A 17,391-nucleotide genomic window follows, 5' to 3' on the forward strand; every position below is an offset into this window, starting at 1 on the left:
TGTAAGTTTGCTTTTGTTGTTATAACCAGATATTTACAATGTAATGATATTTTTTTGCGTTTTGCGGCAAAATATTATTATTTCTGAGTTTTAGTTGTGATATTTATTGAGTAATGTGTTGTGTGATTGTTTTCAATTTGTCAACTAAAATTGTTGTAAGTTTTTATAACCTTAAAATTAATTTATATGTATTAACTAATTAAAAAATAGTTTATCAATATATTAAAAGTGTATAAAATAGTGATTGTAATTATTCAAATTTTATATGTGTGTATCACAACAAAAACTCAAAAACTAACTCAGTACAAAATGGAAAACAGTTTAACACTTAATCCTAATAAAATTGTTCTTAAAGCTTGTCCTCACAACTGATTTAAAAAATAAATTAAAACTGCCTGTCCTTGGCTTTAAAAGTTCAAGGTTACATATTTTTTAATTGTAAGATCAATAAAGGCACAATCTTGTTGGCAGTTTGCAATAGCTCAAAATTTTCTTATTTGAAAATGGAAGTACGTTTCAAATATCAGTTTATGTATGAACAAGCTTTAAAAGAACCAATATCACATCGGGCGACCCTGGAGGCCTAACAAACAAGCTAAATAGGTTGTGGGCTACCGTTACGCGACAAAGTCCAACGGCCTGTTGAAACCACCCTTCCTGTTCATATATTGTCTATATTTCCGTTTTAAGACTACATGTACGTCTCCTTCGACATTACCATCGACTTTCTTACCTTTCGTCGTGTCGAAGCCGCAGAAACCCATTACCTTCAACATTTCTTGTTCCTCGGGTGTTTTTCCCTCCAAATCTGCTGGCGTGACTATGGGCCGTTCGCCGAAATTCTTCTTAGGTTTCGGAGCGAATGATGTCGTTGGCGTCGCGGACACGGATCTCGATCGTTTCCGGCGTGGAGACGGAGACCGCCGGCGTTCTGGGGAGCGCCTTCTACGGTCTAAGGATCGCGAACGGGACCGGGTCCTAGGCCTCCGCCTGTCGCGATCTCGATCGCGTTCCCTGTCTCTCTCGCGGCGATCACGACGGTCCTCACGCCGCCGCGGACTCGGCGAGCGACCCATTAAACTGTTGCAAACAATGAATACCAATCATTTTATGTTTAATGGAAGTATTCATATATATGATAAATGATATATTTACCTCAATGTCAAGTCAACAGCGTGTATAATTTATAAAAAAACAAAAAAGATAACAGTAACACACAACCTAAGCGTTCGCCATTTTGGAAATGAATGAATTATTATTATTTTTTTTTAACGACTAGATTTGTGCGTTTCATTTCATGCTTAAAAATTTAAACAAGTTTTTTTCATGGTAAAATCTTAACAATAATTTATTTATTCACGCTTCAAGCGTAATATTTTAAAAATAATTAGTAACTTAAATATAATAAAAATTGTTTCAACATTTAAATTTAACACAAAAATTGTTTAAGCAAAAAACAAAATTATGGTTTTTAATTATTGATAATAGGAGACATTATATTATTGATAAATTGAAGTGTATAAATTAAAAGTGGTTAAATATATTGTTTTAAAATTAGGAATCAAATTATTAAATAATATAATAATTAGTGCCTCAAATGGAATAGCTTTAGTGTGTTGCCAGGATTCAAACTTTCCCTAATAAGCTTAAATAATTTATCTATAACTGTTATTTTAGATTACAGTAACTAAATATTAGAAGAATAAATTTTATTTGCATAACATTTATGTTGACGAATTCAATCATTATTTAAAATTTAGTTAAAATTAGCTACTACGGTGACCGCCTTAAATACGTTGAAACGTAGCTCCAAGTATTCTGAAGAAAAATGATCAATGAATTTTATATATTTAAAAAAATGTACTATTATTGCAAGGTTACAATTATTTTTTCGATTAAAAATTATATGTGGTGGCTTCAGTCTTTAGCATTGTTTCCCTAATAATAAAAACATTACATTTTACTGGCAACACATTATTGCCACCCAGCGCCATCTGGTTTCAGCAAGGACAGGTCGTATTGCAAAGACAGCCGATGCCAGCGACGCTGCGGGCGCGGAACCAAAACGAAACTCGGACATCGATTAACGGAAGCGGTGTGAGCAGACGGTCCCTTTATACGAACGAAAAATAAGAAATAGCGCTTTTTCGCGTAATGTCTGTGGTGCTAGTGGCTTAAAACGCGAAGGGAACGTCAGTGCGTGTTATCCATAGTAATATTATGTCTTACGTGTGCTTAGTGTGAGTTACATTGCTACGCTAAAGTGAAGTGATTTGTGCTGTGACAAAAGTCGACTTATCGCCTCTTGGAGCCAATAGCCGGTAAGTATCATTTATTCGTATTTCATTACGATTACACGCTAAAAAGATAACTTCTAATAGGATTATTTCTATTTCGCCGCCCGGCAGTGCCTCCGACTAGGGTGTGGTTTCTGAGGCCGTAGATCGTAATTGGGTCGTTTTTTTTAGCTCGACTGCTGCATAATGACTAACTCGCATTATTTCGGGAAAATTGACGCTAGTCTCAGTCAAAGTTCCTAGCTTCCTTCCGACATTTTATCATAAATTTGGAAACCGGATTTTCCGTAATATTTTACGTACTCCAAATCACTCAAAATGCTTATATTTAATTGTAATGAGCTATTTTACATAGATTGCACGGTATCGGGCGTGCCACTATTGAATAGCCTGTTATCTACCTCAATAGAGGTGATGTCACCGCTAGGGCGCGGATGACCAAATAACCCGACCCGTGACGGGAGGATATTATAATGTATGGCGAGCATTTAAAATCGGGTCGACTGAAATCGGCTGGTTATTCCATAGCTTGGCCGTTCGTAATAGACCAGCGATCTCGGTTGAGATTTGGTCGACAAAAACAGATTTAATAGTGGCTAACTATTAAATTGTTTCACAATAGCTCAATATTGTCGTATTCTGTACTCTGATTTTAAAGGTTTCTTTTATAAATTATAATATATTAACAAAAACTACATAATTATTGATATAAGAATGTTGTTTTTTTTAATTTAAATATTTATGTTGTATAATCTGTTTTATTTTACTTGCAAGTTGTAGGGACACTAAGCTTCATTCATTATGTATATAAAATATAATTATATAATATAGGGTAATAATACAATCAATGGATTTTTTTAATATCAATTATATTATCAGTGAAAATATTAAGATATAATTATTATATCAATTATAAATATAGATCATTTTATGTTTAATAATACTGTTTTAGCATTTTGTGATATTGATGTATATTTTAAGTGAATATGTATTTAAAAATTGCATTAACTTTCTTAATTACTTAAGCAAATGTAGCATTAAGTTTGTTCGAGTAAATAACAAATAGATAAAATTTATTAATAGTAGGTATGTTAATTTATTAATAAATTTATTAAATTTGGAAGTTATTAGTGTGTCTGTTTATCTTAAAAGCAATCATAATAAATCATGATATGTTTCCTATGTTCCTTTTTTGTACCCCAACAATACAATGCATATGCAAAAAACAACAATAGATAAATTTGGTGGTAGGGCTTTGTGTATGCTTGTATTATAACATCTTAGTGGCCAAGTTTGGTGGAGCATCAACAATGTACTGGTGGTAGAGCTTTGTGCAAGCTCCTCAGGGTAGGCACCACCCACTCATCAGATATTCTACCGCAAAACAGCAGTACTTGGTATTGTTGTGTTCCGGATTGATGGGTGAGTGCACCGGTTTAATTTCAGACACAAAGGACATAACATCTTATTTCCCAAGGTTGGTGGAGCATTGGTGATGTAAGCGATGGTTAACATTTCTTACAATGCTAATGTCATATGGGTGTTAGTGACCATTTACCATCAGGTTGCCCATATGCAAGTCGACATTCCTATTCTATAAAAAAAATAATAATGTAAGGCATAGTTAATATACCCTATATCACCAATGTCTGTCGTGGGTGGTGACTATTTAACATCAGGCGGCCCATTTGCCAGTAGCTACCTATTTTCAATATAAAAAAAAATTGTATCCAGCAGCTGCACTGTTACAAATTATTTACTGTAAATAATTATGTTATAAAGCTTAGCTATCTGGTATTTGTATTCATAGATTAGTATATATATAATGCATACATGATTAGATTCTATTAATAGTAAAGTGTGTGAATAGCTCAAAGATATAGGGTATATTAACCGTGCCTTACATTTTTTTTTTATAGAATAGGAATGTCGACTTGCATATGGGCAACCTGATGGTAAATGGTCACTAACACCCATAGGACATTAGCATTGTAAGAAATGTTAACCATCGCTTACATCAGCAATGCTCCACCAACCTTAAGGCGGTCCTGTTATGAGAGATGTGTAGGTTCGATACTGACCATGCCAGATTTATAGTTGTTAATATATTTTATAATGTATTTATAATATAATATTATAAAATATTAATATATTTTATAATCATGATTGATTGGTGGGTTAACAATATTGAAAAATAACAGTCTTGTTGGGTTTGAACCTGTACGTTTTGGCTTTGATTCATATGTTCGAACCACTGGGGTCTTCACCTCCCGTCTCTATTCTTTAATCTATTGTTAAAGTTATCTTTTATGTTATATTATGAGTAAAAAACTTAATTTTAAGGTAAAAAATGTATGTGTTTTTATTTCATTAAAAGTTTCAAAAGGTATATTCTTCAAGAAGTTTTTTGTTACAGTCTTTACTTTACGAGTTTTTATTGAAATATATTTGTGTTAATGCATTTTTTAATATATATTCAACTTTTTACTTCCAAAGCAAGGTCTCAGAAATATAATAATTTAGTTGTTTTCTTTTTTTTACTTTTACCAGCTTCGTAAATGAGAGTTGTGGCTTTAAATCTACCTGTTTGTAATACAACTGGTACACATTCCAGATATATGAGGAAATTGTCATCATTAGAGTACTATGAAAACTTGTAGAGTCCACAATACTCCTTAAAGTTAGTTTCTGTGCTGCTTGATAATAAAAACATGCAGTCATGAAATATTTGTGCATATCTAAATATGATTAAGTCATATGAGTATTTGTGAAAATAAAATACAACTGTAATAATCATACATTAACAATTATATTGAAATAAAAAGGATGTATGTTAGTCCTCTATTTCTTCCTAAACCATTCGTCCGATTGTAATGAAACTGTCCTGGGTTGTTCTGTATACTACTTAGAAAGTTTTTAATCTATAAAAAAAAAAAAACAAGAATATTTTCTTTATATGTCTGTCCTTCAATATTAACGTTTAATGTAAATCCTTCCCATACGAAAATCTGTCATTCATTTTTATTTATATAGCAACATTTATTTTTTTATATTTACACAGATACAAAATATTCATTCATTAAATTTGATATTAAAAGATAAAAATTATTTTTAAGTAATGTAGAATAATTTGTGATAACTTTACGAGTTTGTTTCTCCATTATCACAAATTATGTAAATATTGGTTGGAGTTCTATAATATATATATATATATATGTATGTATGTTTATGTGATAGCTGCTATAAGTTACTGCTACTATGTATTAAGTAGCTGGAAAATGTTGATTATTTCTACTAATATAGTATTTATTAATGCTGATTTATTGTATCATCTATATATCATCAAGTACCGGGTTCCAACCAGGGTTTTCGTGTCGAGGAATCGGTTGCAGGTTGGTCTACTAGCTGGCAGTGTTATAAGTCCCGTGCCTTCGAAAGCACGTAAAGCCGCGTCTGAACTCTTTCCAATCATGTCCATGTCAAGTGGGCCACCTGATGGTAAGTGGTCACTACAGCTCATAGACATTGGCGCATAACATCTTAAAGCGCCACCAACTTTGGTAACTAAGATGTCCCATGGATCTGAAATAAATATTTATGCCATGTTCGCCACAAAAGGTGTTTTTTTAATACCATTCATAAAATACGCTTGAGATTTGAAAAGTCTTAAATAAAGAGGTAGATCAATCGTCGGTCAACCTTGAGCGGCTTGTATATTAAATAAATTAAAATTATTTAAATCAAAATGAATACAGTTTCTATCCATTTACAAAACTCGGTACTCGAAGCAGGTTATCAACAGGACACTATATAACGAACATTATCTGTTATCGTTCAGCGTATTTGATAACGCATGTATATTGTGTACTTGTCTTGTGTATATGTATGTATATATATATATAATTATATATATATATAATTATAATATTTTTTTAATTTAAACATTTATTAGCAAAACCTGGTTTTGTTTGACTGTGTATATATATATACCAATTATCATGGCGGTTGAAAATTGTTTTTTTTTATACTTTCAGATTTTCGTATGTAGTTGATCGTAGTAACGTTTATTACGTTTGTAGTAGCTGTAAATAATAATCAAATGACATTGAATTTTTTTTTTCTAAAGCCGGGTGCCAAATTAACAAAGCTCAGCCTATATTATGCTTTACGAGGTAAGATGATGTAATTTTTTTTTTGTGGACCCAACCTGGGGGCGTTATTGACTATGACCTCGGAATCAGACATCGAAAAATAATTTCCTCAAGTCGGGTGCTCGCTTTACAAAACTCAGCTATACGTGCTTCCCGAGGGAAGTGGTTGTAAATATTATTATTGTGGACCCTATACAGGGTTATGACCTCGGACTATGACCTCGGAATCTGCGACCTAGCTAGCCACTAGACTAGACCGTGACATTCTCTAAGTAATACATAGAATAATATAGCGAAAGATGCATATGAAACAAAATTGTGTTTTTTGCCCGACAAATACAAATAAAAAAACTCATTTCGCCACAATTTTTTTTATTATATATATTTACATAAACTAAAAAAAATTGTAAACCAGCGAATTGGTAAAAAATATCGCAGTTTCTTGTAACGATTGTGAGTCTAAAGTGTTTTTTTTTTTGGCATCAGTTATTTTTATTTCGACTGTCAATGAAAGTTACTTTCTAAAAAAAAATATTTAAAAGAAAATTCTTTTTCTACATATTTCTCAATATAACCTGGTCCTGTCACTCTTTTAAGTATTGACTTGAGTAGCATACAAAATTTTAAGTTTCTTAGTCAACGCGTTCAAGAGCTTTAAGGCTTATTGGCCATGCTCACTAGTGTTTGCCTTTATCTTAAAAAAATTATGAAACAAAACTGTGCTTTAAATGTGCCGCATTTTTGTTGTTCTTTTTTGTGGGCATCTTCGATTAACTATCATACCAAATTTTAAGTCTCTTAGTCAACGCGTTAAAACGTTACATAAGCTTCAAAGTAGTGCAGTCTCGTAGAAAAGTTTAGGCTCGACAATGTCATATGTCGGCTAATTATCAGTGGTGGTAGAGATTTGTGCAATTCTACCGTACTTGGTATTGTTGTGCTCCGGTTTGAAGGGTGAGTGAGCCAGTGTAATTACTGGCACAAGGGATAAAACATGTTAGTTCTCAAGGTTGGTGGCGCATTGGTGATGTAAGCGATGATTAACATTTCTTACAATGCCAATGTCTATGGGCGTTGGTGACCACTTACCACCAGGTGGCCTATATTTCACAGATTGTTTATATTTTAAGTGAATTTCACAGATACATCTGTGAAATTCACTTAAAATATAAACAAAAGTATTAAAAATAGACACCCCTACTTTTCAACAGGACGCAGGCGTACTATTGCTGTCCGTCAATACGTTACAAATAAACATTGAACTCAAGTAGGTTAGCTACAAGGCCACGTAACAAGGATTCATCGGAACGTATAATACCTTTTATCGTGAAACCGAGATGGCTCAGCGGTTACGACACGCGAATCCTTATTATAGATTGTGGATTCCAATCCGGTGCTAGGCGGTGTAAACTTCGTAAGGAAACCTGCCGTGTCATGAAAATTTCATTATATGTTTATTCGCCAACCCTCATTGGTGCGGCGTGATGGAATAAGTGGAGCTTATCGTGTGTAACCGTAACAGGAGTAGTTCAGTAGTCGGTTGGTAATTTTTAATTTGTCAATCAATAAATCTGTGTAATGCTTCTATTGAATAAAAGATATTCATTGTGTCGCTGATATATGTAACTCACGTAAAGAGAGAGAGTCCAAGGTTCGATTCCCAAGAGGACTTGACGTTTCCGTGTGAATTGATAGTTATATAAACAGAAGTTATATATAACCATTCTTTATTCAAGTATGCTTTAAAGATTCCAACGAGAAGTAATTAATAACTAAAGAACTAATTTTCTTTGAATATACACATACAATATAGGTTTTACTTAGACTTATTTGTGGTTGAAACGGCTGTCTGGCGTGTAACAGAAAATATGTTAGTGTGACGTTTTTGTTGCACACAATCGCAGAAATAACAGAACTTCAGTATTTGCTATCCTTTTTAATCCGATGCTCTAGAAAGAGATGGTAATAATACTATCTAAAAAGCTATAAGGTAATATCTCAAACTTGTTATCTATGTCATTAAGAGATATTTACCAAGTTTGTGGAATCGTCATCGATATGGTGGCGACCAATGACTTGCTATTTCGTCCCCCGTACCCCGCGCTGGGTGGGTATCGTGACGTCACGTCGATAACGTAACGCCCAGATAATGCGATCTTCTCGTGTTAAATTTAAACACATGAGTTCACCTATGCAGGCAGGCTTCCTCTTTCCGAGATTCAGGTGTTCCAAACACTGGATGATATCAGTACGTAGTATGAAGTAATTCCAAAAGATTTAGGACTGCCTGATTTAAGCCAACAAGATAATTGGTTCTCATGACTGATTTTGTCTTAATTTGATGTTTTAATAGGTACCCCTCTATACATCATATTCGGTAAATCAATGCAGATACAATACGAACACGCTAAACCAAGTGACGCCGTTATACGTCGTTTCCCGTTCGTTTTGAGTCTTTATGTCACTTGTGAGAATATAACTGATTTCACTGGGTTTGTTGTAAAATACTTTTATAATAAAACAAAAAAAAAAAAAAACAAAATATTCCTCAATCAAGGACGAAAAAAGCTGTCCTGAATCGAACTACTAAAATCGTAAATACGTTACCAAAAGTTCTAGGCAAGCTGTGTAACTTTTGATGTCAACGTTTCACTGTGAATGTTCACTATTGGGCAAAGATCTCTTCTCCATCAGGAGATGGCTTGGCTTATTCCACCACGTTGCTCCAACGCGGGTTGTTGGATAAAAATGTATTCGAGTTCAAGGTTACACTGTGCGAAAGTCTAATGTCAACGAACTACGTCTAAAAAAGAACTAAAATAAGAAATTCGTTTAACGTGTAACAATTATACTAATTGCAATGTAAAATTCTTTAACAGAAATTAACGGTATTACCGGTATTCTTAGCTGATTCGTTTCAATATTGCAAACAATATAAAATAACATTACATTTTTGCAATGCGAAATTTATATACATATAAAACTGTCATACTTGGTCTCGTTCGAGTGTTCGTATTTGCGTCTCTTGTTTTTGTTTAGGTTAAAAAAGGATAGGAAGAAGGCTAGTCATCTAGTCGAATTGATTTGATAGTGTCATACGTCAATTTAATACTGGAAATATTAATAAAATAATTACTCCAAGCTTCAAAGAAAAAAATTATTTATATAAGAATTATTTACATTATACACAAATTAAAAATATCTACTGTACAAATCGTGACCGCGTGCAATGGTGCAAGAACGAAGCAGCATTTCCCCTTTGAATTCCGATTCTCTGGGCGAAAAATGGACCAGCCCTCCTCCTGTCACAAGTAGAGACAACAAGATATTTTTTAATACAAGTTTTTGCACTATTACCACAAAGCCCAAGCGTTTCGACTGCAAACGGAAAAAAAATATTATTTGCAGTACGAATATTAAATTAATATTAATATTAAATAACGATTACATCGGATGGTGAGTTTTCTTGTGTTCCTACCATAATATCTCCATTAAAAGTCTTCGTTGAGAGACGTCGTGTACTGGCTGACGTCGGTTAAGAGAACATCACATATATAGCTTGATATAAAATAAGATATCTTAAAGAATGACCCCGTTTTTATTGACACGAGCTAAAATAAACTTAACCATACAAACGGCTCGAAACAACATTGAATTTGAATAATTTGAAACTTTAATGAATATTAAGAGATCTTGGAATACGTATATGTAAACGAGGACTAGAGGGATTTAGAGGGACATCGTATTGCGGTGCGTAATAAAAAAAGGGAGTGGGGTGTCAATAAAAACCCCATGAGAGCGAAATGCTCTTATCTTTATTATTATGGATTATATAAATATAGTATAAACAAAAAGGACAAAATCGCGTTTGTATAAATTGGACACGGCTCTTTAGTAAAGGTTGGAAAGTTTTTTTTTTGTTTAATAAGTTTCAATGAATGATGATGTATTTCCGGTCACATGTTTTTAGGTCTTTAAAGTAGGTACCAGGCACTGTTCATATATTCTACTGCTAAACAGCAATATTTAGTATTGCTGTCTTCCCGTTTGAATTTGACATTGGCGTATTACGACGCCAATGTATATGGGTTGTGGTGACCACTCACCGTCAAGTGGCCCGATTGTTAGTCTGCCTCAAACTTAAAGGAACTCTGAAAGTATTGTTGCGTTCTGTCTTTAAAAATTCAGTTATAATAATTAGGACCTTTAAACAAATCGTCCGAACAAAAACTGTTTGGTTCACAAAAGCTGTTTATAATGTAACTCCCTCGGATGTCAAAATGCGTTTTTTTGTTTCGTTTTTTGTCGGCGTTTTTCCTCGAGGCATCGGCCGTATGGCGTGATTCGTTCCGGTTTTGTTCGTCATCATATTTGGACGTATTATAATTTTATACATAATGATTAAGATTAGTGAGTTATATTATGTCTTTTTTTATATGTTACGTGTAGGTAAACGACTCCACTCCACCTGATGGTAAGTGGTGATTGAGTCCACACGCGGCGACGGCTAGTACAGTCGGGAAGAATGATACGCATTAGCCACCTTGCCGGCCCGTAACATGCCTTTTCACGCCCCGTTTGAAGGACTTTGTTTATAAGAGGAGGGGAACACGTGTGCTGGTAAAGAATTTCATTTTTTGGAGGTTCGACAAAGAAAAGAGTTTTCAAATTTCTTCATGCTCGATGGAATTGATGTCACAGTTAGGCGGTGATACCGAGAGCCAGCACGCGTAGACTTGTGAAGTAAGGGGGATGTAGGAACTAGAGAGGATAATTCCTCAGAGCACTCGCTGTCGCCGTCGTTTCTCTGTTGAAAAGATGTTTTAGAAATTATGATACTTACAGAGAGCCCGCTGGAGATTATAAAAGCTTCCATAATTACATCTACAAACGTCACACACGTCATCCGTCATACTTGGCGCATGTCCAGGACACGTCGAGACTTCAATGAATTGTATCAATGTACTAGGAATATTGTCGGTACACCTCTCGCGGTGCTCAGTTATTTTTATCGTAGAAATGTGAGATTTCGTACGTGTGAAATGGAGTTTATGATGGAGTTATTGGTTCATATGATCTTAATGCCTAGTTATATATATATTGTATTAAGGCACAGCCAGTTTACGATACACTTGAATGAGTTGATAATGATACTGGACGAGCCGGTTGGCGTGGTTGGTAGATGCTAGCCTAGCACGTCGAAGGTTGTGGGTTCGATTCCCACCCAGGACAGACATTTGTCTACATGAACATGTCTGTTTGTCCTGAGTCTGGGTGTAATTATCAGTATTGGGATCAGATGGCCGTGTGTGAATGATGTCGCAAAAAAAAAAACAAACTTAGTTGACACTAACTGGTTCACGTGAAAAAGTAGCCTATATCCTTCAAGCTTGCTTTATACCAAATCTCATCAAAATATGTTCAGTGGTATAGCCTTGAAGGCGTAACAGACAGATGGAGCTTTATAATATTATTATCCTTAGTAATATTATATATACGAAAGTGAGTTTGTTTGTTTATTTGTTTGTTAGGCTCTCACGTCTTAACTACTGAACTGATCATGAAGTTTCGCATACACGTTGTCAGGGATAAGGGGAAGGGGGGGGAGGCGATCTCACACGCGGGTTGAATCTAGTAAATTATAATACCTAATAATACAATTAAGCTTTAAAGACGCTAATTTCTTAAATGCTTGGTTGAACAAAATGAAGTTGGTTTTCATTATATTATGGTTTTTTTTTTTTAATATTTGTGATTTAATTTTTAAATTTAATAATTCCATTCTAGTTATCGTTAAAGCGGTTTCGGTTCTGTTTGATATATATATGTTTCAGTTTATCATAGTCGAATTTCTTTTATTATCTTAAACAGATGTTATACTTAATATATAATAAACATAGCTTTGTCTTTGGTTGCTTTATATATAAGTAACTATATTATTCTATGTGTTATGTACAGACGGATTTGATTTATATACATATTAGTAACTACATCACATCTTATCGGTATTGCGTAAATTGGAGTTGTGGCTTTGCCATTTGCCAAAGCTGAACGGACCGGATATACTGGTTATATGATTGTGATATACTGAAAGCTATGCTATAATGTCGATCAAAATTATATCGATGATCCGAATGTATATTGTAACGTCTTAATTATTTATTATACGTAGTGAGTCGTTGTTTTTGTTGGTTAAAATGAGCGTTCAAAGTATTTTGTGATTACTTTGTCGCCTCATTGGTCCCGAACAAAACTATCGCGTGATCAACGACCAATCAGAGGTTTGTTTGTATGTCGCGTTACGTAGCGTCGATGAAGGTACTCGGTACTTTTAGTACTTTTTTATTGTGAAATTGTAACGTAAAATTTAGCAGCCTTGTATAGAAATAGTATTACCTATTTAACGTTCTTGATCGTTACTTTTCTATTGTAATTACACCCAGAATCAGGACAAAAAGACATGTTCATGCAAACAAATGTCTATCCTGGGTGGGAGTCGAACCCTTAGGCGTGAAAGGCATGTATCTACCAACCAAGCTAACCAGCCCGTCAAACTATATAGATTACTCAGTCCGATCCGTTGGAGAGCCCATATAATTAATTGAATTTCGTGTGTAACATACCTTATATAACCTGTACCTGCAAGCACCCTGTATTCGCGTAAAAACTCCGCATATGGACGTTTATTTGACCTAACGGACACGAGGTTTCGTAAAATCTCATATATAATTGAGTAACGGCTTATAGGGTTGCTACTATATGTGTAACTTGTTTCCGATCGCGTGTGAGTGGGGGGGGGGGGGAGGTCCGTTAGGGGTTACTCGGTGTTCTTTTTTTGTACTCCTATTGTAGTTAAGACGTGAAAGACAAACAAACTCAGCTTCGCGTTTTAAATATTAGCTAAGTATTTATATATTCTGAGTTACTTATATTTAACTAAAAGTTATTGTAAATTTAACAAATCGTTTTTGAGTTACGTCTAACGAACCGTTAAACGTCATGTGCTCTTGAAATATATATTTTTTGGGAACTTTTCTCTTTCTGTGCTACGCTTCGTCTTTTGTTTGTTACGCTTTCGCTAAACCACTGAACCGATTTTGATGAAATTTGGATCGAGCTCGAACCCCAAAGACGATCATAGGTTTTTTAACCCAACAAGCGGGCAAAAAGTAGTTACTAACAAAAATATCTATGTACACAAGAATTGATGTTTAATATTGATAGATACGACATGCTGTTATGTTTTTAACAGATCGTAAGTGGTCACCACCGCCCATAGACATTGGCGATGTAAGAAATATTATCGTTGAATACATATCCCATGCGCTACCAACCTTGAAAACTAAAAAGTTATGTCCCGTGTGCCTGTAATTACACTGGCACACTCACCCTTCAAACCGGAACACAACACTATGAATTGCTGTTTAGCGGTAGAATATCTGATGTGTAGGTGGTACCTACCCAGACGGACTTGCACAAAGTACACAACGATACCACTCGGTATCGTTGTACGTAATTCCCTTTTCAAGGGTCCGTACGATTTTATTTACTTTTTTAATTTCCTTACTACACGATCCTTATATGAAAATATGTAATGTTTTCTAAGGCGATGTCATCGCTGAGTTGGTATAAACATTTAGCATCATATGACATCAGCAAGGAACGAACTCAAGTGGTTCCAAGGTCACAACGGTCGCGGTGTAAAGGTGGCATTGGAAGTGGTATCGATAAAATTTTCATTTTATGCACTTTTAGTAGGATTAATATATAGTAATATTTTTCGTTACGTCAAGTATACTATTTGTTCATATTTTAATAGCAAGAGTAGAGAGGCTATTGCGCAATGGCTAGAAAACGTGATTTTTTATAATTTATTTCACCTCCACCGTTTCAATGAAACTCTAATCCGAGAACCGATGAAAAGGTTAAATTTTTGTGTGCAAGTCATTTTTTTAATCTTACAACCACTTTGGTTAATTAATTAATTTATATAGATACACAAATAGAATACAATCGTGACATACATGCGTACTTATGTACAATTTTAATCTAGATTTTATTCATAAATATGTATGTGTACATGTCATGATCGTTAAAAGAATATAAATATAGTCAGTTGCTCTTTTTATATAAACAATAAAATTAATATATTAAAATCATGTAACAATAATAATTAAGGATGTTTATAATTTTCTTTCTTACGTTTGTTCTGAACATCGAACAGAGATTTGGAAACAGATATATATCGTTGACAATTAAGAACACAGCGTTATCCTCGTGACAGACGCAATTCTTTTGCGTTCAAATAATATTCACCTATCTTAGGAATTTGTAGCTGTGTCACATGTTCGTGTATTACTTCAAATCTGAAAATAACAATACTAAGTATAGCTGTTTGGCGGTAGTGTATATGATGAGTGGGTGGTATCTACCCAGGCGCGCTCAGACAAAGTCCTACCGATAAGTAAAATTCAATGATTTTAATGTTTACTTAACATCGATTTTAGGTAAATATGTAACTTTTTTTCGGACGAGAATATACGGTCACCTGATGGTAAATGGTCCTCAACCCCCATAGACATTGGCATTGTAAGAAATGTTAAACATCGCTTACATAGCCAACGTGCCACCAAACTTGGGAGATAAGATGTTAAGTCCCCTGTGCCCCTACCACCAGTAAGTAAATTTAACGTCATCATCATCATCGTCACCATTCGCTGGTTCTTATCCCATTATTCCATGGTAGTCGTCCGGCTAAAACGTCGCAACTTATAACAAGAAATAAAAGGACACGGGAGTTCAAATTCTTTTTTTTTATATCCCAAAACCGGGTACCGAACCGACCGGTCTTTCGAGCGAGCGAGAGATACGTATCTGCGTGAAAGAGACGACGAGTTCTGGTTTGTGTTCGAATTCCGCTTTTTTGTGAGTAATTTTTGTCAATATCATTTGTAAGAAAAGATTTGTGTGTGCCGTTTACGAAATTTCCTTATCGGTATTTAAATATTTTATATTATAAACTAGCGACCCGCCCCGTGTTCGTCCGGATGGAACAATTTGTCTCAGTAGATATTCAATCTTTTCTTTTCATAATATTAATATTGATATATTATATTATGATGATAATGTCGTCCTGACTGACCTGTCCTGATTTCAGTCCCGGGGACTCGGAAGAGAGATTAGTCACCAGCACATGACATTGCGTACAAGTGTGCGCAAACTCGAGTGTACTCTCTATTCCCTCACACTCATAATCCGATGACGAAGCATGACCGGAGAATTAATGACAGTAAAACCCTAAAAAAATGTTCCTAGCGCAAGAAACCGGGATGAATCGAATGTAATTCTACCAAATCTACTTAATATAGTTTCGCCCCCTGTATTTAGGGAGCTACGATGCCACAGACAGACACACAGACTCACAGATATACTTGTTAAACATATAACACCCTTAAGAAAATACATATAAAATTATATTAAAAAAAAAACAGATACAATAATAATAAACTAATTGAACGGTAAAGATATAAGTAGGTTAAGTTTGTTTAAAGAATTAAGTTCGATAAAAAAGGCGATTTGTTTTATCTAAAAGTGTATTCCTTATCATATTTTTCTACACTCGAAAGACGCGTAGAATATTCTATAATGTCTCTGGTGAATGTGATTGAATTGTCTAAGAACGGATTTTACGCAAATCCTATCCAGTATAAACCTGTAAAATGTCCCGCTGCTGGGCTAAGGCCTCCTCTTCCTTTTTGAGGACAAGGTTTATAGCTTATTCCACCACGCTCCAATGCAGGTTGGTGGAATACATATGTGGCAGAATTTCAGTGAAATTAGACACATGCAGGTTTCCTGACGTTCTTTTCCTTCACCGTCAAACAAGAGATGAGTTATAATCACAAATTAAGCACACGAAAACTCAGTGGTGCTTGCCCGGGTAAACCCACGATGATCGGTTAAGATTCGGGCGTTCTTACCACTGGGCCATCTCGGCTAATTCTCGGCTAAATCCTACCCAAACTACATTTTTCTTCTTATCTACATATGCGAAGTCGAGACGATTATTAGCAAGTTTATTATTATATTAGAAAGAGGTTTAGTAATTTAATTTCTAGATCCTAGTTCCGTGGTGTTTAGATGTTGTCGATATACTACTACGAGTGTGTAGGGGAGTCGTAGATCTCTATGATGCTTTATGGTACGTCGAACCCCTCTTGTCTATTGTCGTCGAGGGATTTTAACTGCAAAGCAGGGTGATAGTGATATAAGGAGAATCGTAAAATTTGATGCAAATTTTTTCGTCGTTCTTTTATTAATAAATGACATTATATAGCCATGGCCCAAAGGTTAGAACGTGGGGAATTGATACCGAATGATTACGGGTTCAAAGTCGAACAAGCGCCACTTAGTTTTCATATGCAATAAGTGTATTTGTTTTTAAAAAATAGCATCGTGTTTATCCTGCATGTGTCGTATGTGAAATTACCACGCGATTGGCTAACGCGCGTTGGTGGTGGTGGTGAGCGTGGTGGAATAATCTCCAATACTTCTCTTCAGGAAGTGAGGCCTAAATGAACCTGTAAACGATGGGGCTTTGCCTATTTACAAGCTGTTACTTTATATACTCGATGAAAATAATTGTTATATAAATAAAGTATTAAATATATGCATATTTTAATCATTTGCTGTATGTCTCGCGCAATTATATTGAAACACTTTATACATATGTATTTGTGTATGTATAGTAAATTGTTCACGATCGTAACGTCTGCGTCTGTATACAATTATTTGATTGCATTCGAGTGATTCGACACGTGCCATTAACGACGTCTGATACGTCAATCGTCTGCCGTTATGTGTTTATCGTCGGACGTTTTGTTCGCTATTACCTCATAAACACCAATTTACATTTATAATTTTACACTTTTTGTTTTTCATAT

At 34.7% G+C, this 17,391-nt stretch overlaps 2 protein-coding genes across 6 annotated transcripts in view; one reads left to right on the top strand and one right to left on the bottom strand.

Moving 5' to 3' along the window:
• LOC126779669 (U4/U6.U5 small nuclear ribonucleoprotein 27 kDa protein) lies at nt 1-1,238 on the bottom strand. Its single transcript, XM_050503828.1, has 2 exons — nt 1,156-1,238; nt 1-1,080 (listed from the first exon to the last, which is right to left on the bottom strand). The coding sequence occupies exon 2, from the start codon at nt 1,074-1,076 to the stop codon at nt 618-620; it is 459 nt and encodes a 152-aa protein (XP_050359785.1). The 5' UTR covers nt 1,077-1,080; nt 1,156-1,238; the 3' UTR covers nt 1-617.
• Nucleotides 1,239-2,028: 790 nt separating this feature from the next.
• The window catches only part of LOC126779465 (protein hu-li tai shao), a 77,852-nt gene continuing 62,489 nt past the window's right edge, over nt 2,029-17,391 (top strand). For all 5 annotated transcript variants that reach the window (XM_050503454.1, XM_050503456.1, XM_050503457.1 and 2 more), the window contains exon 1: nt 2,029-2,321. The gene's annotated coding sequence lies outside the window, so the exon portion shown is untranslated. The remainder of the gene's footprint in view (nt 2,322-17,391) is intronic.

The sequence above is a fragment of the Nymphalis io genome, chromosome 29, assembly GCF_905147045.1.
Source record: "Nymphalis io chromosome 29, ilAglIoxx1.1, whole genome shotgun sequence".
NCBI lineage: Eukaryota > Metazoa > Arthropoda > Insecta > Lepidoptera > Nymphalidae > Nymphalis > Nymphalis io.

What these genes read in the sequence shown, in the direction of transcription:
- LOC126779669 (XM_050503828.1), bottom strand. Translation starts at nt 1,076, where the DNA reads ATGGGTCGCTCGCCGAGTCCGCGGCGGCGTGAGGACCGTCGTGATCGC.